We start from the raw sequence: 22,974 nt of genomic DNA on the forward strand, positions 1-22,974 counted from the left end.
TCTAAACGGGGCCACATACTGAAATGGGAACAGAGAAACCAAACAGTAGAAAAGTGAGTTGTGAAACAGAAATATGGTAGGAGGAATGTACTAACTGGTCTTGCACATTATTGTGTTCATTCTTTTGTACAGCATTTATACATTTTAAAATATAGAGCTTTTATCAACACATTTTTACAAGATTTGTCAGCAAGTACCTTGGGGAACCAATGGTTGCCAGTTTAATATCCGTCTACGGCTACCATTTCTACTAATACAGCTAATTTTAATACTACTACATGTTAAAATGTGCCACATCTTTCAAACAATGTGAGTTTTATATTCATACACACATACTAACATAGACACATTTTAGAATTCAGATGACACCTGAGATATAACCCTTTTAGCTGTTACTTTTGATCTAGAACCTCAGTTGAATTAACTTTTACTACACCAGCTGTTTTATCAAAACAAAAAGAGAGAGGTCCACAGAGAAGTCTTCCTCTACAAAACCCAAAGAGCTTTTTCAACCATAATCCATGTTTTGCTTTAACATGTTAGCCCGCAGCCATGAGAAACCATGTCCAGCAGACTTAGGTTTCATAAGACTCCTAAAGAGCTGGTCTGATGTGGTCCAGCACAACCCATAAGATCTCATCCTAACCAAGGTTTTTGGGTCAAAGATATAGTTAAACAAGTTTAACACGCATTATTTAGCAGTAAATGCATTTTCTATTTAATAATGATTTCCAGAGATATGCAAAATTGACATATACTTTAATTGAATCGTATTTTACATTAAAATGTAACAAATTAAGAAGTTTTAGAAGCTTCCTTAGTTTACAGTATGGATACATTGATGATATGATTTGCTTCAGGATGTTAATATACTTCATGAGCAATTGGAGCTGAATTGATTAGGGTTCCCTCCTGTTTTTATCAATAAGCCACATGTGCTGGAGGTTTCCTTCATGTGATTGGTTAGAATCTGCTGCAGTCTCAGACTTGTCTGTGACTCTCTCTCTCTCTCTCTCTCTCTCTCTCTCTCTCTCTCTCTCTCTCTTGCTCTGTGTGTGTGTGTGTGTGAGTGTCTGGCTAATAGGGACATACAGAATCTATCTACAGAGAAAAAATGAAAAAAGGCAGACAGAAAAAGACAATAAATTCATGACAGAAAGGGAGCAGGAGCAAAATAGTTTGAGAGGTATAGGTAGAGGTAGGCAGAGGTAGGTAGAGGTAGGTTCGAACAACGAACACTGTGCAACGTGCATTCAGTTCAGCTCACGTTGCACAGCGTTCGTCGTTCGACTGGTCATGATTGTTTTCCCAAGATGGCGCCCGCCTATATACGTGAACGGTACTGTTTTTCTAAACTATCTTTTTAATAAACTGTCTGTACACTTACAACGTTCTCAATGCTTGGGGTTTACACGTAGGGACCCTCATTATGCTACCATGGAAGTGTGGTGCTATTTTGAGCCTTGTTAGTCGTATAGAAATAGCAATTTCTTTTTACTTTACCTGTGCTCCGATGACTAGCTTTATAAGGTAATTAACGGTTTGCAATAAAACTGGTCACATTCGATTAGCATGAAAACATATCCCAGAGAACGGTGAACTCGGTACCCAGGTTCATTATGCGCTGGATTTGTCCTTTAACAAAGATCTGCAAGTTGTTATTAGTTTTACATTGGTACATGAAATGAGTGGAAAACAGCAAGCCAGAATGGACAAAATAGCTTTCATGCAATAGTTTCCTTTTCTCTTTTGCATGAGTCTTTACAGATTCATGGCAGAATCCTGCAGCAGCGTTATGTAACAGCCTCCCAGCACAGTGTTGTGAGCCTTCTCTTCATTATTAAGATTCAACCCAGGTCTCCTGCATATCTGTCTGCCAGCCTGCCTTCTGCATTCTTCTCCACTGTGTCTCTATAGTAACGGGTAGGTAAGTGAATGAGAGCTGAACAAAGTGAGCTGTGTGGGGCTGAGCGTGGGCTGAACCACAGCACATCACATACACAGTGTGGTTATCAATAGAAGACATGCACACAGTTTTTGTGGGTGTCAGTCGGTGCAGGCATGTCTCTGTCTTTTTTGAGTTACCTCTGTCTTGGTGTTGCTGTGTTTCCCACTCTGCTGGATTTGTCCTCTTCATCGTATCATCAGTAATGATAGAGAAGAGAAACAGTACAGTTTATCCTCTGAATTACTGATGTCACACTTTCACTTCTGTTATGCATATAAATCCTCATCACATTATTTATCACTTAGTGTGTGTGGGCTGCAGTCAAATTGAAGAACTGCATTTGCATTCAGTATTTTATTTTCTATTACATAATACGGTGAAGTTACCTAAAAGTTCTCCTGTCTTAATGTGTTTTAGGCCAATGTTGAACTAGTCAAACGCGTCTGCAGGCTTGTAAATGCCACAGCTCAGACCACGATAGACTCTATGTGTTGGGATTGATGGCATCTCCTACTGCAAACGAAAGACAGTGTCTTGTCTCATTTCAGAGTTCCACCACAGAGACATTTCCCATCCAAACTTCTCAGATGGTTAGATTAGAATAACTGTTGTAGAATAACACTCAAAGTAGTCAAAATTTACAGTGCACAAAAAGCAAAGATTAGAGAAAAGTCTAAAAAAATAATACCGAATCAAGGTAGCAAAACTTGTGACCCTGAGGGGCATGACCCCTAGTTTGGGAACCTCTGGCCTAACTACCTAACTAACTAACTTTTATAACTACCTTTATAAAGTAGTTAAAAGTAACTCCAATTCAACCATCTCCAACAGTAAATGCTTCTTACACAGCGATGGATCAATATTAACAATCTAAGAAAATCACACATAACAATAAGCCAGCCACAGGGGACACTTTACTGCAGAACCAGTGCTTGATACTTAAATCATATATTGATGATAACACGCAAGTACTTTTATTAACTTCCTTACTTACTTAGTAGGATTCTGATTGCAGATTTGCTTCTAATGGAATATTTTGACAATTTTTGATCTACTGGTACTTTTGCTGAAGTGAAGGGTTGGTGAAGAAGGACAATGAAAGTGTTTATTGTTTTATAAACTTAATTAAGATTGTTACCAGTACAATCCCAAGGTTACTTCAATGTGTCTTGGAAAGGGATTCTCGGCCCTAATATTCGCCAGATTCACCCGAGTGGAAAAAAAAGGAATCTAGACCGACTGAGGGAGCACCGTATAGGGATTATATCTATTTTGCTTTCCTCTTGCTACATAACAACCCTGCTGCTAATCTCTTTAACTAGATTACTCCAGCGTCAAGTTGCAGTGAGGGGCAGCTGCCCTTCACTTTGACATAGCATGGTGAAGTCATGCTCAGTGGGAACAACTTGGTCAAAGAATCTTAATTCACTTCATAGTTCAGTTCATTGAAGAGTGGCATGAGTCATCTGTCTGTCATGCTGTATATATTATAGCTATGTACTGTTTTACACACTTTTTATATCTATATTTAAGTTGTTATACAATATGAAACCCATCCATTGCAGTACACTGATTCCTTTTTTCACAACACACCTACACTGTGTCAATTGTTATTTTTCTCTTTTTAATTTGCCAGTGAATCACTTCACACTACATTAATCTGCATTATTAGTCATCCATTTAGTGTTATGTAACAGCCAAAATGTAAGGTTTAAAGGTGCTACAATTTTAGACCAGTATCAAATTGGAGAAAAAAACAACATTTTACAAGGAAACCGTTATCTGTTTTCTGTTCTCCAGCTTTCATATTTGTCACATTTGAGACACTTTTAAATACTTTTACACTAAACTATTACCTTAATGGTATGTAGCCTGAAGGATTTTTGATAATGGTTTAACACAGGTTTAAACAGCTTGATATACAGTCTTGTAACACTGGTTGTGTTGTACGATGCTTTGTGCTGTCTTGTGTAGTTGTAGTAGGTTAGTAGTAGTAGGTAGGGTCATGTCTATTTTAGTGACTTTATTTGTTCAAGGATTAAAGACACCAAAGAAGGTAAACTCTTTAATCATTAATCCAGTGTTAAACAACGCCTAAAACTCCTTAAGATAACCAGTAATGGTGAAGTCACAATGTCTTGACAGGGAAACTATGTTTCCACTGACTTTTTGCTTTGGTATAAGTAGTTTATTGACAATTTAACATAAGTGTGGAGGATGAATAAATACAGAGAGGAGATTGATTTTAACCTGGTTGTTTTTAGCTCACAGAATGTGGGTGCGTATCCAGACAAGTGTGTGTCTCTGCAAAAAGACATGGGTCGAAATAGTTCTTCCCTGAGGGTTTACTTCTCTTGTCTCTGTGTTCCCTACCTCTTTGAGTCTATCACCTTCTCTTTCCATCTGCATCCTAGTCACAAGTCTATTTCAGCACCGTGTAGGTGTGCTGTTCTAATTTAGCGCTGCATTCATTACCACTCTCTCCAGCTGGAAGAATGAATCACTGACTGCAACACTTCACACAGCCACACAAAGCCCTCAACTGCCTTACCCTGTGTCCTAATAATACCCCCCCATGAATATGTGACTGTCAGGATATAATGTCAGTGATTATTATTTATATTTTTTTAAGTGGCTTGCAGCTACCATTGTCCCTTTATTTTATGTAGGTTTTTCTTCCACACTGTCTGACAGATTCTTTAAAAATGTCTTTAAGTTGATTTTAACCCCATGAACTGAAACCAGTTGCTGCCAAGAATGTACAAAAACCCAGTGTGGTCCTTAAGTTGTTTCATTGAGGCAGTGACAAGCCCAAATCCTGAGGGACGCTTTGAGACTGACTGTCTGCCCAGACAAACTCTGTCTCTTCGTAACAAGGATCATGTCCAAACGGCTTATATCTTACTAATTTTACTTAGCAGCACTTGTGTTCTCTTCCTTCCCTCTACTCCTCCTCGTGTTTTCTTGCCGCTCCTCAGTCCTCTACAGTCACACTCTTAATCCTGTGGCTTGCAGCGTAAACACCCACCTAGTTTGTGACGCAAGAAGAGAGAGGATGAGTGCTTAGCAGCAACAATAGGCACAGCAGATTAGTGGCAGGGCAGTTGGAAGACACGATAGTGACAATTACACTGTTGTGGAGTGGAAGTGATCCCTGGAGAGTTCTCACTGCGTTATCCTAAGAAGCACGATATAACAAGTTTACATGGGGTGAACAACATATCCAGGATGCACACCTGTCGATTTTTCACTCTCTCTCTCTCTCTCTCTCTCTCTCTCTCGCTCTCTCACACACAAACGCACACACATACACAGTAAGAAATAAACAGACAGAGAGAGAGAGAGAGAGAGAGAGAGAGAGAGAGAGGTTCAGTTGTCAATAGCGACCCCAAGTCTTTCCTTTTGGTGTGCAGGACACATACACAAAAGCTGTTGTGAATGAAGGACCCACTCTCTTTTCCTTTCCTCTTTCATTCACAAACACACAGACAATTTCTATTTCTGTTGCTATGTCAAAACTGTCAAACCCATTCTCATTCCCAGGCATATCATAAGAAGAAACCTTGAAAGCGGGATTTATAATAGGGAAATATACTTCCGGAAGGCATGTCCTGTCACAGAATCCCTGACAAAATGTATGTTTGAAAAAACAGATGTTTGACAAAACTTATGTAATGTATGACCGAATGAGATTGTGTTTAACTGAGACCTAAACTATTGCTGACTGATTTTTACTCAAGCATTACATGCCAATAGAATAAAAGGAATTATTATTTATATAAATAATAAATAAATAAATTATTTATTATTGCCTTCCCTTGCCCCTCAGACAGCCTGAGTTCACCACTGCTTTCCAATTACAGCTGTCTTTTGTAAATCTACACCTAGTCAGATGCACTGTTTTTCATATTTAGGCTAATGGGTATAAAACTCCCATGTCCATTTAATTGTCGGATAGTGCTCAGTCCAAGGCCAAAATGTAATACTTGCACATACATATATATATATATACTGGTACCAAAGACTTGCACATACATGCATACTTCACTTCCGCATAGATACATACTTCATTTGCACATACATATATACTTCACTTGTGCATACATATATACTTCACTTGCACATGCATGCGAGTATGTATGTATGTGTGCATAAGTATGTATGTATATATGTACAGTGGGGGAAATAAGTATTTGACCCCTTGCTGATTTTGCAGGTTTGCCAACTTACAAAGAATGCAAAAATCTACAATTTTAATCATATGTACATTCTAACAGTGAAAGACAGAATCCCAAAGAAAATTCCAGAAAATCACATCATATGAATTTATTAAAATTGATAACCATCTGATGAGGAAAAACAAGTATTTGACCCCCTGGACAAACAGCAAGTATTCTGGCTCCTACAAGCCAGTTAGTCTTTCTTTAAGACACAGCCCCAATCCGAACCAATTATCTACATCAAATACACCTCCCTCACCTCGTTACCTGTATAAAAGACACCTGTCAACACCCAAACAACCATCATCCAACTTCACCACCATGGGCAAGACCAAAGAGCTTTCTACGGACATCAGGGACAAGATTGTTGATCTGCACAAGGCTGGGATGGGCTACAAGAGAATCGGAAAGCAACTTGAGAGAAAAGATCAACTGTCGGTGCAGTTATCAGGAAATGGAAGAAGCACCACACCACCGCCAACCTCCCTCGGTCTGGGCCTCCACACAAGATCTTGCCTCGTGGGGTGTCCCTGATCATGCGAACGGTGAGGAATCATCCCAAAACCACAAGGGGGGGGAACTGATGAATCAACTGAAGGCAGCTGGGACCACAGTTACAAAAGAAACGGTTGGTAACACACTACGCCGTCATGGGTTGAAATCCTGCAGCGCACGCAAGGTCCCCCTGCTCAAGAAGAAACATGTACAGGCCCGCATGAAGTTCGCCATTCACCACCTGGACGACTCAGAAGAGGCCTGGAAGAAGGTGATGTGGTCAGATGAGACCAAAATAGAACTTTTCAACTTGTCGTGTTTGGAGGGCAAAGAACACAGAGTACAACCCAAAGAACACCATCCCCACCGTCAAGCATGGTGGTGGCAACATCATGCTTTGGGGGTGCTTTTCAGCCAAGGGGACGGGACAACTCCATCGTATTGAGGGGAGGATGGACGGGGCCATGTATCGTGGAATTCTGGACCGACATGTCCTTCCCTCAGTGAGAGAGCTGAAGATGGGTCGAGGATGGGTGTTTCAGCACGACAACGACCCTAAGCACACCGCCAAAGCAACAAAAGAGTGGCTGAAGAAGAAGCACATCAAGGTTCTGGAGTGGCCTAGCCAGTCTCCAGACCTGAATTCGATTGAAAATCTTTGGAGGGAGCTTAAAATTGAGTTGCCAGGCGACAACCTCGGAACCTGAATGATTTGGAGGCTGTCTGCAGGAGGGTGGGCCAACATCCCTGCCGAAATGTGCACAAACCTTGTCACCAACTATAAAAACCGTTTGACATCTGTGCTGGCCAATAATGGCTTTTCTACAAAATATTAACATGCTGTTTGTCCAGGGGGTCAAATACTTGTTTTTCCTCATCAGATGGTTATCAATTTTAATAAATTCATATGATGTGATTTTCTGGAATTTTCTTTGGGATTCTGTCTTTCACTGTTAGAATGTACATATGATTAAAATTGTAGATTTTTGCATTCTTTGTAAGTGGGCAAACCTGCAAAATCAGCAAGGGGTCAAATACTTATTTCCCCCACTGTATGTGTGTGGGGTTGGTGGTTGGGGAGGATGGTGTAGTCCATAAATACTTTTCAATCAGGAGGTCAGGGTTCAAGTCCAGTCCAAAACACTGGGTCCATTTCCTGACCTAGTGACTTATTTATTGATTTATTTTTCTTTTGTAACGAACATACTTATTTATCCCAACTTTGTGACGTTGACTTGAAGTTGCTACAACAAGGTGGCACACCAAGCGCCAATAACATAAATGAAGAGGTTGAGAAAATGCATTATGGCAGTCAATAATGCAGCTCAGGCAAAGCTGTCTCTTTGCTTGCTCATAACTCCTGTGATCAATCAATCCACAGCTGTGGAAAACAATAGTAGTCAAGTATCAGAATTGCCAGATGTAAAGTGCTGGGATGAAGTTGGGATAAATAAGTATGTTTGTTACGAAAGTTAACTGAGTTATAAATAAGTCACTAGATCAGCCAATTGACCTAAGGTTTTGGACTGGACTTGAACCCAGTGTGAAGCAAGTGAAGTATGTATGTGCAAGTGAAGTATATACTGTATGTACAGTATGTGCAAGAGAAGTATATATGTATGCAAAACTGAAGTATATACTGTATGTACACTGTAAACCCAGATTTAGTTGTAGTTAAACTTTTTAGTGGTCACTACTTAGTCTTTCATGTTTTGTTAAAAACCATACTCATTACTAAATTACATTAGTTGTTTGCAATAATCAGCTTAAGCATGCAGTGCACAGCTCATGTTAAGCAGAGCTAACTAAGGATGTTAACTTTCTGTGTGGGAGGGGCGGGGTCTTTTGGACTGTTCTGCGCTGAAACGGTGCAAAGTCAAATATATAATAAATGATGAAATAAATGAAAAATGTGTTTTGAACAGTTTCCGTCCTAGTTAAAGTGTTTTATAATGTTCTGTTAATGTTGTGTTTGTGCTTTTATGTTATTTGTGTTTTAGTTTTGTAATGGTTGATATAGTGTTCATATTTAGCTACATTTATTGTTGCACGATGACCGAGACCCGGGTGGGGACTGATGGGGTCTGGCCAGTGAGAAACACAGACTGGGAACTAGTAGCTCTGGTTCCTTAGTGAAATGGTTTTTGTGTACTGATCTCTTTTTTTTAATTTGTAAACAATGTATTTAACACATTACTTTTGGAGCACCCGCTTCGGTGCACCGTTCTGGCCTGTGTGTTAACTGTTTTGAAAATGTGGAGTTTGAGTTGACTGCTGGATCAAAGCAATCAAGAAAAACTGTAGTATTGTATACTGTAGTACAGTGCATTGTAGGCTGTATACTGTACAATGAACACATTGTATGACCCTGAACATTGTGCTTTCCATTTGTTAACAGTACTGACTGCATAATAGATTTTGACTGGTTGCAAGTTCATATCAACAAAGAACAAGAATTACTGTATCACAGAGACAAAGGACAAGTTTGAGAGATGCAGGGTACAGTACTGTAAAATTAGGGGTACAAGAGATTTGTTGTGAGATTAAAAATGTCCTTCTCCCTGAGAACTATATGTTTTGAACAATGTGTTTTATATTTTTTGGTGTATTGTTTACTGACTGATTGATAGTGTATATCATTTGATCACTTTGTTTATGATTTGAGAGCAGTGTTTGATTTTGAACTAAGGTAGAACTGTTTTGAGGCGAAAGTTTCATTGTGCGAGAGGAGTCAGAGGTTTTGTAAAAAGAGCTTGAAGATGAGGTTTTTCAGAAAATGGAGAAAGGATCAGAAATTGTGTTTAAGCAATTGAGAAAAACTGTAATACAACTTGACCTGTTAAGTTTCATCTTGTGTAAAAACTAAGACTGTTTAAGGTAACAGGTTTCCACGCATATTTCTAGTAAAGTCAACTAATTTGGCAAAATGGTGTACGTTTTAGTGTTAGTGAAGTATTAAATTCTGGCCTTGGCGGCTTCTCATAGCCCAGACATACTTTAATCTCTGTAGAATTGCACTGATAAAATGATATTTTGGATTAATCTGCTTTTTGCAGATGCTTCTATGATCTGTATTAGACCAACTCTGTTATCACTTGGTTATGTAAGCAGATGTTGGAAGAGTTATGGCGCCCCCACGTGGCTGACAAGATCCATCCATCCATCCATCCATCTTCGTCCGCTTATCCGGTGTCGGGTCGCGGGGGGAGCAGCTCCAGCAGGGGACCCCAAGCTTCCCTTTCCCGAGCAACATTAACCAGTTTCGACTGGGGGATCCCGAGGCGTTCCCAGGCCAGGTTGGAGATATAATCCCTCCACCTAGTCCTGGGTCTTCCCCGAGGCCTCCTCCCAGCTGGACGTGCCTGGAACACCTCCCTAGGGAGGCGCCCAGGGGGCTGACAAGATCTTCTGTCACAATTTGTCACCACTCGATGCTACAGTATAATCATCAGCAGCAACATCAGCAAACAACGCCATACAAAGAACTGTTTGGCCAACATGATAACAAATAACGACTACTTATGAAATCCGCATGTAATACAGCAAACGTGAAGTTGTTTGAATGTGTATTTAATTTTGAACTGTAGATGTGTTGTCTACTGAGTCAATCTTATCGATAAAAACGTTTAAAGCAGTGTGATCAATGATGCTGGCATTTCAAAATACACTAGTATCTTACAATGAATGGTAATTGCTACATTTCATTTTATTTAGACAACATATTGTAGCTGATTGGGATTTGTTCCTGACACATTACCTACCTCCACTTGTAATCTATTACGTTCTTCAGCAATGCCAAGGCAAATATCTCAATATGCATCCTTTTCATCAAAGCTAAGCCACATCTGCATTGTATCTGTGTAAGTTGACCTTTTATATTAAAAGTATTAAATGTTGAATTTATGACTGGCGCCTTATTATATTTTTTTTTCTGCATGCATTGGCAAACAAAACGAGTCACTTGAACTGTGTTAGGCCAGGTACAGATTTACAGCTGACCTTTAAAAAGAAATAATGGTGTAGGTTTTGTAGTTTTGTAGATTGTCGGGTTGAATCAGCTGGCAAATCAACGGCGTGTTTGGTTTCAAATCTTGTCGTGGAACTATTTTTCATTATCATCATCATCATCATCATCATCATCATCATCATCATCATCATCATCATCAACATCATCATCATTCGTTTATTTATTAAAATTCCAAAGAGTATGAATGCAAACCCATTTGAAAATACTCGTTTTGTGGAAACATTTGAGACAGCAAGAACTCTGACAGCACAACTAGTGTGAGCATGGATGGTAATGTGGCACACACTGGTGTTGAGACTGAAAGAAAGGGCAATCAAGACATGATTCAAACACATACTGACAAAGACATTTATTTATTACAGTCGGGTTTTTTTTTTTTACTTTATTGGGTATTTTTTTCGTATTGTTACAGCGGTTTTACAGCAAGAAGCTGTGTGGATGAATACAATGTAATTCAATCCAAAATCACTTAAAAGCAGCGAGCCTTTCTCTACACTACAATATTTACAGAGTAGTTCATGAATTCACAGTGTTAGTAACTGTTCCGTCAGAGCCTATTTTACACGAATGACAACCGTGTACCTCTGTACTGGTTTTATTTTTATTGCAAGTTTGATTTTCTTGTACAGAAATGGCTATGCGTAATCGGATTTCTAAGCAACCAGTGATTAAAGTATAGAGTGTGGTCTAGACCTCCTCTATCTGTAAAGTGTATTGAGATGATTTGATACTATAAATAAAATTGAATTGAATTTAAATGAATTAAAGTGACAATATATTTCAGGTGACTGTTTTCAAGTGGTGATATTTAGTAAAATAAAAATAAAAATCATGAAGTCCAACTAGGCCATTCTACAACCCCGAGATGGCGCCAACAGTCCAGAAATAACGTGGTGATTTGCTCCCAAATTGGTGGAAATACACCCACCTGTATGTAAAAACAACCAAAGGACTCAAGGAGGCAGGATGAGAGACAGCAAAGGAACAGAAAAGAACTGATAGGTACAAAACTGACAATCCGTATTTTATTACCTTTTTTATATATATATATATAATGTTCTATACATTGTTCATTTCGAAAACCTCACTCCCCACACGGAAATTGTTGATTTCCGGTTTAATTTCACAGATCATTGCTGAAATTAGGACATTTCATATTTGCGGTAGCCTATTTGGCTTATTATTTAACTAATACAATTATTAAAATACCGTGCCTAAAAGTTCAAATCACTGTGCGTAATTTGATAGGCGGCCATTGGTGGATTTAGGTCAAATAATTCGCTCGTGAAATATGTCTTGGTTTAAAGGTTGAAAGGACTAAATGATGTTGGTTTATGTAGGCTGCACGTTTTTAGACGTCTTGCTTCCGTACAGCCGTGGTCTTAGCAGCATGACTGCAGCTCCATAATTACGCGATGAAATGTAGTCTATGCTGTTAAAACAATTATTACGTGTCAATATTTAAAAACATAACTTCTAACCAAATCAATATTATAGCATATAATCACCTGGAAATTACCAAAACCGAGCTGTCCTTGCTCTTTGTCACCTCTCTTCGTTCGTTGCTGTATTACCTGCGGTGTCTAGCCTATATATCTCCAGTTGGCCTAAAAGATGCATTAAGAGTCAGTTGTAATGATTGTTGATGTTGGTCAGGCTGTTGATGTTGTTGACGCAGCTGATGTGGGACGGAGACACGGTGCCGAAGGGCCCCGGCGGCTGCAGGCTGTGGCTGTGATACAGAGCCGCCGGAGGGGAACCGGGCCAGTAGGAGAATCCCGACGGCCCCACGCCGGGAGCCACAAGGTTCAGTTTGGAAATCCCGGTGAATGGAATCGGGGAGAAGTTCCCCTGAAACTTGTAGATGGCCTGCTCCGTGGTGGACGGCTGGCACACCTGCGCCAAGCCGTGGAAATCAAACTTGTAGGCATAGCGCTTGCCGTGGACTTTGGTCATGATGTTTTTGTCATAGTAGTAGCGCAGAGCCCGGCTCAGCTTGTCGTAGTTCATGTTGGGTTTGCTTTTGCGCTCCCCCCAGCGCCGAGCCACCTCGTCCGGATCGATGAGCTTGAACTCGCCGTTGGTGCCCTCCCAGGCGATGCACGATATGTTGGTGCTGTCAGAGAGCAGCTCCAGCAGGAACTGCCACAGCTGGATCTGTCCGCTGCCTGCAGGGGACACGGGGACCGTTCAGTTGATGGTAAAGATGAGAAGATTTCACAAACTCAATTGATAAATCAATTAAACATAACCAGTCATTCTTTTTTTGTGATACCACATGGAAATATGCATTAATGCAATGCAAAACGTTTGGGGGGAAGGGGATTTGACCCTTTGGCCTTTTATCACTTTTATCAAACCATATTAATAATATTGTCAGCAAGGCAAATTGCAGACTAAAATGAAAAAAATATATTGATATATGCAATTACAGACACGTTCATGTACTGTATATGCTTTGAATTAAACTGTACATCTTGAGCCGATTCATTTTTTCTTGGATAGCTCATAGGTGCAAAGTATATCAAGTGTATTTTTAAACATGGAATTCTTTAATTTATTCATTCATAATTTTAAATAAATTGTAGGTGCTCATAGTGGTTAGTCAACATGCCATTTACATTTAAAGAAAATATATTTTATAGTAATTTATATTTATATATAATTTATATTTATATATATATATATATATATATATATATATATATATATATATTTACGTAATAAACTGTGTTTTGTCCTTCGCACCTGCTTTGAGAGCTTTTAATGTCCGTTTAAGTCTATTAGCACTCTATCACAGTGTAATGAAATCAGTACCAATGAGCTGTGGACGAATGGCAGTAGGATTCTGGCCTTTTATTTTTATTCTACCATGTATTGTAGGCTATTCGATTTATTTAATTTCTTCTTTTTTTACATTTTACTTTCGAGCCTAGGGATGGATGAGATACATTTTGAGACAAAACTATTTGGGGGCCGCAAAGCCCGTAATGGGGTGACACGAAAAACTCGATTAATTGAAAACAAATCATATATATTATCTGTGACCAACAAACATAATGCAGCTGCAAACTGAGAGCATAGATTCAGAAAGCTGTGGTTTTACATATCAATTAGACTTAGAACAAAAACACAAATGAAAATGAAATTAAATGAGCTTTTAACTTTAATCCTGCTATAATAATTAGGGATTTTTTTTGGTCATACGTGATAACTTTATAGATTCATCGAATTATTCCTTCGAATTTTATTTTTATTTTTTCCAAGTCAGTTTTGTTATACTCTTGCCAAAAGGTTTCAGTCAGAGGCTTTTTTTCAGTGTTAAATAATACGACCACCACTCAGCATTTTTATTATTTCTTGTACTGTTATTTCGTCATCGAATATTTTTCGAATATTGTGTTAAGACTTCCTTCCTTTCATAATAAGCTAATTAATATGAAATACCTTCGCCATACATAGCGATACAACGATATGTAATACAGTGTCGAGGCAGTTTATTCTCTTACCTTTTTGCACTCCTGTGTTTATTGGACCCCAAGATGTCCCTTTGCTTTCCTTCGACAGATTTTCTGTCGGATCTGAAATCAAAACAGACACGTCAGCATCACCAGCTGTCTGTACATCCTGTTATCTTCATATCTATGTATATAAATGATACATTGTTGAGGAAGCAGTTTAGGATACTCTTTTATTCTAATCTTGCTTTGCTGAGTTAAGAAACAAATTCACTTATGTCCAATAATATTCTAGAAATTAATTGCATATCCTTTAACACGCAAGACCAAGTTGGAACAATGAAAACCAGGCGAATGGAATAAATATAGGCTAAAGTCTGTTTTCAGAGGGGGTAGGGGGGGGGTATATTTCACCAGGTGTTGTTTCAGAAATTAAACATTGTTGGAAAAAGATGCTGAAAAATTGACCAGGCCGGTGCGTATACGGTTCAAACTAAATTGAAATGTTTAACAATTGAAAAAAAAAAAAAATCTATCCTAAAGGTAAAATTGATGAAAAATCCTAATTGTATCCTCGTCCAGTCGCAGTCTGATGCAAGAAGCATGTCGTCTTGGCGGTCTCCTCTCCGGGAAGCCAGGAAACGCGTCCAGGAAAAAGGATTTCCGATTTCCGACAAAAGAGCAGACGGGCTTTGAGATTGAAACGGCTGAACAATGTTGTGCCCTGTAACGGAGCATCGCTGCTGCCTCGGGGACACCGACACCCGGCCCAATTTAAAGAATTATAAGCACCTCTTTCTATAATTCTCCACGGGACAAAATGACGAACCTGAGAGATACATGTTGAACATGAGGTTTCCTCCGCAGTCCTGTCTCATTGTGTTCGCTTGTTCAGAATGGGTTGGATTTCATTTCGTTGGTGGCGGAGGAAAAGATTTTTATTAAACTTTATCTCATAACTGTGATCTGGAATAAATGCGGGTGGACAGATTGAAGTTTCCAGGCAACTGTCACTGGCCCCCATCTCTGAGACAATATTCAGACAGCAATTTCCCCTAGTGCATTGCTTTAATTAAAAGAGCAATTTACCTCTGTCAGCCCGCCTGGTGCCCACAATAAAAAAGGGGCCGATAGAAATTGGGCCCTTATCAATCCACCATCACAGTTTAATAAAGTTTCCGCGTTAAGATCTGAGTTTCTATGGTGAATTGAAGTGTTTGACATGGAAACCAGTTCAGATCCTCCTCACTTTTCCGCCTCTTTACCTCTCGGCAAACAAAAAAGACCTATTTCATGTTGGGGAAAGAATATTTACCTTGAAAAGCACGCTTCAGTGCACATGAGAAAGCAGAACATTTCATCCCCCCCTAACCTTCTGTTTGTGGGTTTAAGGTTATATAGCCTCTATCTGAGGGTAATGAGGTTGTAACTTTCAAACCATGGCTTCTGATGCTCACTGGCGTTATCATATGTTTCTAATTCTTGTGTTTTTCAGAGCCAGTGGACTGTGTGAAGCTTTATGGGCTTTTTCCCCCCCTGCCCCATTCTGGCGTGGACCGTAAAACAGGCAGAACACAGTTCTCACTTTCTATAATGTGCTACTGGAGTATATATAGTCTTAAAGCCCTTTGTACATTTTCAATATTATCATTGAAACTGTGGTTATATCCGGATAGAACAACTAAACAAACATTTACATTTAGGTGCAAATAATGTTGACATTCCAGACACGTATGAGGCTGTTGGAACAGCACCACAGTGTGATTAATTTCCATTTGAATAAGTGTTAGACACTGATTGATATTCCCTATGAGTTTAACACATCATGCTCTCTTCAATGTGATGAATCCAGGACTATGTTATTATAATCTATTTCTCTGCTCTGAAGAGCATGTTTAAAAGCAACACATATACATTTAAAGAGGAACTTCATGTATTTTATAAGTGTGACAAAAACCCTGGCATGATAAAAGTTTGTGAAATGATTCGTGTTTTACGATGTGTACCACGTAAATGCAACATCCTCGGTTGAATTCTGGGACATTTGTTGCGTGCCCTTTTTCTCTTGTTTCCTTGTATAATTCCACTAATTGTGATCTAATCATGGCAAAAAGACCAATGGAATAACAACAATAATAAAACGACTTAAAGGAGAAAGTGAACACTCTGACATTGACACATCCTGCGTAGTTTTGTCTAGTTGAAAATGCTGTCATGACCTTATACAGTCTATGGTCATGGCATGAAGAGAAACAGGCTGATCTGTGCTACTGCAGGAATCTAAATCAATTCACTTTCAGTTCTGCCAGATTACTCCTAGAGCTTTCCCTTGGAAAAGGTGGACATTTTGAAAAAGGTATCATGGTTTCAATAATCAAAAACAGTTCTGCCAAACTCACAAACAATTATTTAATCATTTAAACTAGAAATAGTACCTTGAAATAAATGTTACAATACATTTACCCATAGGAAATAATCACTTGACCCTTTAATTCAAATCGTACTTTGCATATCTGTGTTGACTGAGGCGAAAGTAAACTGTCTGCTAATCATTCATAATCTTTTTTAGCGTTTGATCTATAATGTGACACCTGACTGAGCTCAGAAAACACACAAAGGTAACCGAGTACACTGCATGCTGTATATAGTATTTGTATGACATAGTTAAATATTTAAGTACCTGTTTTACATAATGAGGCTTTGCAAACTCATATTGCATCAGACTTGTCCTGTTTAGTTTACAGCATTTTACTGTAACATATGTTCTAGGTTTTTCCTCTCAGCCAAAGGAGAAAATGTTGTGCAACCGATTAATGCGGAATTTATTAGCAAATAGTATATTACTTATTATTTTTCATTCTTCACATGGCAGCATTCACTCAGGCCTGGGCTTTGTAGGTGTGTCTCTGGCGTCCCAGACTTGCTTTAGCTGCCTGTGTCCAAGTACGAGTCGCAGGCAACTTAAAACAAGCCTCGAAAACAAGACTGTATCCACTGATGCAGTGGGAGATAAATAGGCGGGTAACCTCCAGTCAGTCAGTGAAGAAGGCAAGAAATCCACTGATAAAAAGAAAAAACAAATACATAAAAAACATCGGAAAAGCATGAATTTGTCCTGTTTCTTGGCTTATTACTGTAATTAACAAATAATCACATCAAGTTGTTGCTACTTGTTGATCTAGGCTATGTAGTTCATGTATGTCTAGTCATTTATGTCTGATGTTGAATAGTCTGCATGAAAAACTGAGGCGTGCATGAAATGAAACAATGCATAAATCCCATTAATAAACATAAATCCTAATTCAGCCTATAGTTGTTTAAATGTAAGCCTTACAGTGGCTAGTCATTATGTGACTACATGGATAAAAACATTCAGACTAGCATCATTTCATCGGTTTAACACATTCTTGTTAAAAATCTTGTGTAATACATTTTAGTTAAGAAACCAACCACACCACCCTCATTAAATAATAGCTGTCATCAAGAATCAATCCAAAGTTCCTCTGTAAAGCCTTGACTTACCTTGGGGCTCTGATCCGGGTGGCCAAGGAGTTTGCTGCTTACACTGTTCAAGTGTCACTCCTCTATAAGCAACGTTGCAGCTGCTTTAATCAGTCTGCAGAGGAATGTATATTTGAGAAAGGTGTGTGTGCACGGTTACACATTTATTAAAAGATCCTGGTTTTTTTGGGTGTGGGACAGTGAGCCGGTGCAGGCTTGTGGGCGTGTAACACGGAATCCCACGTCCTGGACCAACAGGAGGAGTGTGTGTGGAGGTAAACACACTCCAGGATGCCAGCATGTGACTGTAAGATAAACATCTAGTAGCCACATACAATAAAAAAGAAATGCTGAGCTACTAGACTTTTAAAGGGTGGTTGTGTGGAAATAAATCATCAAAATATATGAACCAGGGTTGTTGTCTGTGAATGAGAGTTTATGTTTTTTTTTTATTTTCAGAAATGATATAAATCTTTATGGTCCTTTCTGGTTTATTCAGTGATCAGAATACTGAGGGCGTCTTTCTAATGTTAAGTTTCAGTAGTTTTATCTTAGAAATCCTTACTTGACTGATACATTAACGACACCACCTTTGTGATTTGTAAAGATATAATAAGGATTTTTTTCTAGGCCAACCCAGAAGTTAGCATCACCCTGGTTCCCTCAACAAAAAGCCAATGGGATTTTTCCAATGGATTTTGATCTATTGCAGAAAATAGCCAAAACTCTGTAGCAAACAAAAGTTTATGACACATACATGTTGTTCAGCAAGATAATCTTCACATATGTAACCACTTTCATGATTCTAGAAGCGTAACTGCAACCGTAGAAGGAGTAAAAAAGTGAAGTAAAAAAACTTTACGGCTATAAACAAACACCACGTTCGCATGACTGCAACATCACCACACACTAAGCTGAGGGTGATGTTTAATGTCCCCCAGCAACTTCTCATTTAGCCACTTGGTAGCAACCGCTTTTTTTTAAGACAAAATCTCTCAAGCTTGTGTTAATCACAGGCCTTATTTTTTAGGTGTCTGACCAAAAACCCATACAAAAAAAAAACATTGACTTCAAGACAGGGGAACCAGAAGTGCAAAAATGCTAACTCATTTCTAGGTTTTCCTACAGCACTCTTCACTTAGGTTAATCAATCGTAAAATTATTCATTGAAATCAACGAAACCATTTACCTACAGATTTGGTGAAACTTCTTAGCTAAACCTTATGGGCTTAAATGTTCTACCTTTGACACAAAAACAACAACATTGGGCTTACTCACAGAGAACAGACCTGTTTGATAATGCATGTATTTTGATTTGTTTTGGACATACATGGTCTTGACAGGCTGGTAATGACACAGTAGTAAGTAGCAATATATAAATAAGTGTGTTTCATGAATATGACGGTTGAGAGTCAAGTTGGTGGTTTATGTCGCACAGCTTCCAAACTTTGTTGTGAACATACGTGCCTTTGTTTGAGTTAATATGCCTTTAGAGTTTGTCAGAGGGAGAAAAAAAAAAGTCATTTGATATGTTGAATATTCAAACTGGGTTTAGGACTATACCGTATAGTCGAAAGTCTACTTTTCATCAATCACTAGAAAGATTACGTGCTAACATCCAAACGTTAGTCACTGTTATGCACCTTAAAAAATAAAAACTATAAAGTAAGAAGACATCTGTGTTGCACAGGTGATTCTTTTTTACCCTACACTCTTTTGTCCTGCCCTGGTTGCACCGGATTGTTGTGGATTGCAGAAGCGCAGAGAACTCTCTCTTTTTCACTTGATTACGTGCATGACATTTGTCTCTCAAAGGACCTCTGCTGGCCTCTTTTGAATTGCTTAATAAAGTGAAACAGTTTAAATAAGGACGGCTGCACGTGTGCCGACACCATGGGTCAGCTGGAGTTCCTGTGTCCTTGTGGGCCCTTGGAGGTATTTACAGTAATATATTGTCCCTCTGTGTCTGGCTTTGTTTTTGTTCTTATGGCTTTTGGTACTTTTGCAAACAGGCAAAGCAAGCAAGAGCAGGAGAACTTGAGTTTAAGTCGATTCTATTTTCAAAAGGAGATTCGTATTAAATGTTTTACTTAAATGCATAATGTTTGTTGAGTAATTGATTGGCAATTAGACAGACAGTGTTTCCATAATGGCCAACCAGATTATCTGCTGCTGTTTCTTACAACTCCTTGCTTTACTGGTCTTTTTGGCAAATTGTGACTGTAACAGTCGGAGAACAAATAATAGAACATTGTGATTATGTGGTCTTGTTTATTGGAAATAAGAATACAATCCAACAAGAACACTGTTATACATCCTCAAGCCTAACAGAGCGATTTGAGTCAAATATTTCTATTCATCAGATTGTGATGCATTTATTTATGGTGATCATTTTCATTGTATAAAGAAAAAGGAATACCGACAAACAGTCTCTAGTTTTGAAGAAAAGCCTTTATTTCCTATTTCAAGAACATGTTTTAGCATGGTAGAAGAAGTAGGTACTTAGATATCCATACATGCAGAGCCACAGAGTGATAGAAAGAGTTTGTCCATCTACTGTTCTGTGACAGCGGTGTGTCCGGGGGTTCAAGTTGAGGAAGGGGTTTCGGGGAGAGTTTTTTTGTTTCAGGTTAGGTCAGGCAGGCAGAATGAAGGCTTAGTGCTGGATCCTACGAATGGACTGCACCTGGTTGGTGTGAGCCTGGGTGCTGTACTCGTTGTAGTGTCTGTACTCGCCTTGGTGTCTGTCTCTCTCCAGGATGTACTGGTAGCCACGGTAACCAGGGAACTGGTAGGCAACCCAGCTGCAGAGAGAGAGAGAGAGAGAGAGAGAGAGAGAGAGAGGGTGGGTGGGGGGGGAGTCAAAGACAGATAACAGAATACAATTTACCATTTAAACAGTAAGATCAATATTATTTCAGCAGATTCAGTCAAACTGCAGGGCTGTTTGCAGTTGTAGGAGAGAGCCTGTCCCAAACAGAGTTTAAATAGCTGTTTTGGTGTCTGTTGTTTTATTTTTATGGTTTGGTGATTGGATGCTGCAAAAGAGAAAAACAGGTGACAGAGATAGACACAAAAGAGTTACAAAAAACTGAGAGGAAGATGTATAACTTACGCTCCTGAGTTGACTTTGATGGAGGGAACCTCCTTGCTGCACCAGCCCATGGCCTGTAGGGAGGGGTAGTCATCGCACATCTCAAACTTACGGCCCTGGAAGTCCTCACACTCGTACAGGGTCACCTTGCTGTCACTGTGGTTCTGCAGAGGAAGAGACGGAGCAGGTAAATATGCCACTTATAGCAGTCGACCGAAGCTAAAAAGAGAAAAAAAGGATGAATGGAAGGATGTGGTGACTTACAGCGCACTTGATGGGTCTGAAGGAAAGCATGTGCTCGGTTCTGTAGCTGCTGTTTCCACTCCAGGCCTCGTAGCGAGGGTAGTCTCCCTTCTCCAGGATAAACTGCTGTCCCTGGAACTCTGGGTACTCATAACCCACCCAACTAGACAGTGGAAAGGTGAGGCGGAGAGAGACAAGGAAGGGGAAAGAGGGAAAAAGAAAGAAGGAAGAGGATCGAAATTTTGAGGTTAAAGGAGCAGATAATACGAAAATAAATTAATAGAATACAAACACAACACAATAATGAACCACTAAATGCAAAGTTTTGACACTGAAACTGTCATTTTCGTTATACAATAGAGTCCAACGCCCACAGAATGGCCTGGAGCGAAAGCAACATGCAGCTTCTTTTGTTACTGGGAGCACAAAGCAAACATGAAATACTGCTGCTGCTAACGCTGCTGCACCCAGGGCTTCTTATCTGATCGCCAGTCAGTCAGTCAGCCATTCTGGCTCACAGCCGCCAGCTGCACACAGCCAACTCATATCACACAACAGGGACACACTTGGATGCACGCATGCACACACATGAAAACGATACATGCCAAGTAGCAATGCAATCTAACACAGTAGGCTTTAATTTATGGTTTTTGTTATTCTGCCTTTTCTACTTGTTGTTGAGTAGAGTCAGTGTTTGAGTCGTCTGTGTTTTAAGCAGACTTTTTCAAGCAGATCAAATTGGAATTGCAAATGCTCTTTTTTTAAGCAGCACTGTGTATTTAATAAGATATTTGAGGAAGACTGCGGACCAACATACTGTGAAAATTAAACTCACTCTCAATATTCCTCTAATACAGTATGCCGCTATGGGTACACATTTAGCCAGATTCTAGCAAATCGTTGACTCAAATCTGCCCTTATCATAAAGATGTTAACTTAAATATGTACCAACATTGTAAAATGAATATCTTCCTGAAGGAGAAACAGAAATGGGCAAATCACTGATCATGATCCACACAGAGGACACAAAAAATCCAGAAGAGGTCACGAGGTGAAAGGGAAGTGATTTCCATGATGTATGGAAAATGAAGAACTGAATAGATGGAGAGAGCAGAAGGGAAAGAACACCAGTGGTGTGGACTTACGGTCCATTCTCGACCTTGATGGAGCGGATCTTGTTGAAGCCCCTCTCCATGATGTTCTGGCACTCCAGCATGAACTCACAGCGCTTTCCCTGGAAGTTCTCCTCCTCCCAGACTGTGATCTTGAACTGGCCCATCTGCTCCATCTGTTGAGTGTTCATGGCTGCTGTTTCTCCCTTAGGGGTTACTCTTTGACAAAGGTAGAGGGTTCGAAAAAAACGTTATTAGAAAAATCACAACAAGACCTATGACCCATGTCCTGTTTGGGTATAGGGTTAACGCGACTAAGGAAAGTGAGTGAATAAAAAACATTTAAATAGAAACAAATACAAGAAATCAGACTTTTAACCCAATAAGCTGATGCAGGCATTTATCTAAATTAACTCACAACTACAAGCTTTGTATTTGAGCTTGATTAAAAATAACAGTTGATTAGGGTAAAAAGAAAAAGCTGCCCTAATGCCTTTCTATTTAGAGTATATTATTGCACCTTTACTCTGGAAAGAAATATCTGTTAAGGTCACTTTCCAGAGGTGGCACAACATTCTACTCATTCGTCATGTTTCCATTTCTCCACAGTTCAGATTTGTCTCTGTTTCCATTGAAGATATTCAGTCAAGAATAGCACAGTCCCCTGCCCATTAATTGTACTGTGTACAACTACTGTTACATGCCACAACAGCGAACCAAATATCTGTTAGAGATAGCTTGACAGCATGCATGCTGTCTTTTACTCACAGAATGTCTAACCAGAGTTGCTAACCCTACTAAGCCAAAATAGCACATTACTGGTTTGACAAAATGTTTGTATGTTAAAAGGACTGCTGAAATATTAGCCATTCTACC

The 22,974-nt window shown here is 39.3% G+C and overlaps 2 protein-coding genes across 2 annotated transcripts in view; both read right to left on the minus strand.

Annotated features, from left to right (window-relative positions):
• Window positions 1-12,316: 12,316 nt before the first annotated feature.
• fev (FEV transcription factor, ETS family member) lies at window positions 12,317-15,026 on the minus strand. Its single transcript, XM_028592032.1, has 3 exons — window positions 14,978-15,026; window positions 14,200-14,271; window positions 12,317-12,858 (listed from the first exon to the last, which is right to left on the minus strand). Exons 1-3 carry the CDS (start codon window positions 15,024-15,026, stop codon window positions 12,317-12,319), a joined length of 663 nt encoding a protein of 220 aa, XP_028447833.1.
• Window positions 15,027-20,305: 5,279 nt separating this feature from the next.
• cryba2b (crystallin, beta A2b) overlaps window positions 20,306-22,974 on the minus strand; it is a 2,883-nt gene continuing 214 nt past the window's right edge. Inside the window, exons 2-5 of the mRNA XM_028591771.1 lie at window positions 22,132-22,317; window positions 21,008-21,149; window positions 20,765-20,907; window positions 20,306-20,453 (exon numbers count right to left, since the gene is read on the minus strand). Coding sequence (XP_028447572.1) covers window positions 20,306-20,453; window positions 20,765-20,907; window positions 21,008-21,149; window positions 22,132-22,289 — 591 coding nt within the window. The 5' untranslated portion in view covers window positions 22,290-22,317. The remainder of the gene's footprint in view (window positions 20,454-20,764; window positions 20,908-21,007; window positions 21,150-22,131; window positions 22,318-22,974) is intronic.

The sequence above is a fragment of the Perca flavescens genome, chromosome 11 (assembly GCF_004354835.1).
Source record: "Perca flavescens isolate YP-PL-M2 chromosome 11, PFLA_1.0, whole genome shotgun sequence".
NCBI classification, from domain to species: domain Eukaryota; kingdom Metazoa; phylum Chordata; class Actinopteri; order Perciformes; family Percidae; genus Perca; species Perca flavescens.

What these genes read in the sequence shown, in the direction of transcription:
- fev (XM_028592032.1), bottom strand. Translation starts at nt 15,026, where the DNA reads ATGAGACAGGACTGCGGAGGAAACCTCATGTTCAACATGTATCTCTCA. An exon ending in GTTCAACATGTATCTCTCAG is followed by an intron (nt 14,272 to 14,977) that starts GTTCGTCATTTT and finishes TTTTGATTTCAG; the next exon opens with ATCCGACAGAAAATCTGTCG. An exon ending in AAACACAGGAGTGCAAAAAG is followed by an intron (nt 12,859 to 14,199) that starts GTAAGAGAATAA and finishes TGTCCCCTGCAG; the next exon opens with GCAGCGGACAGATCCAGCTG.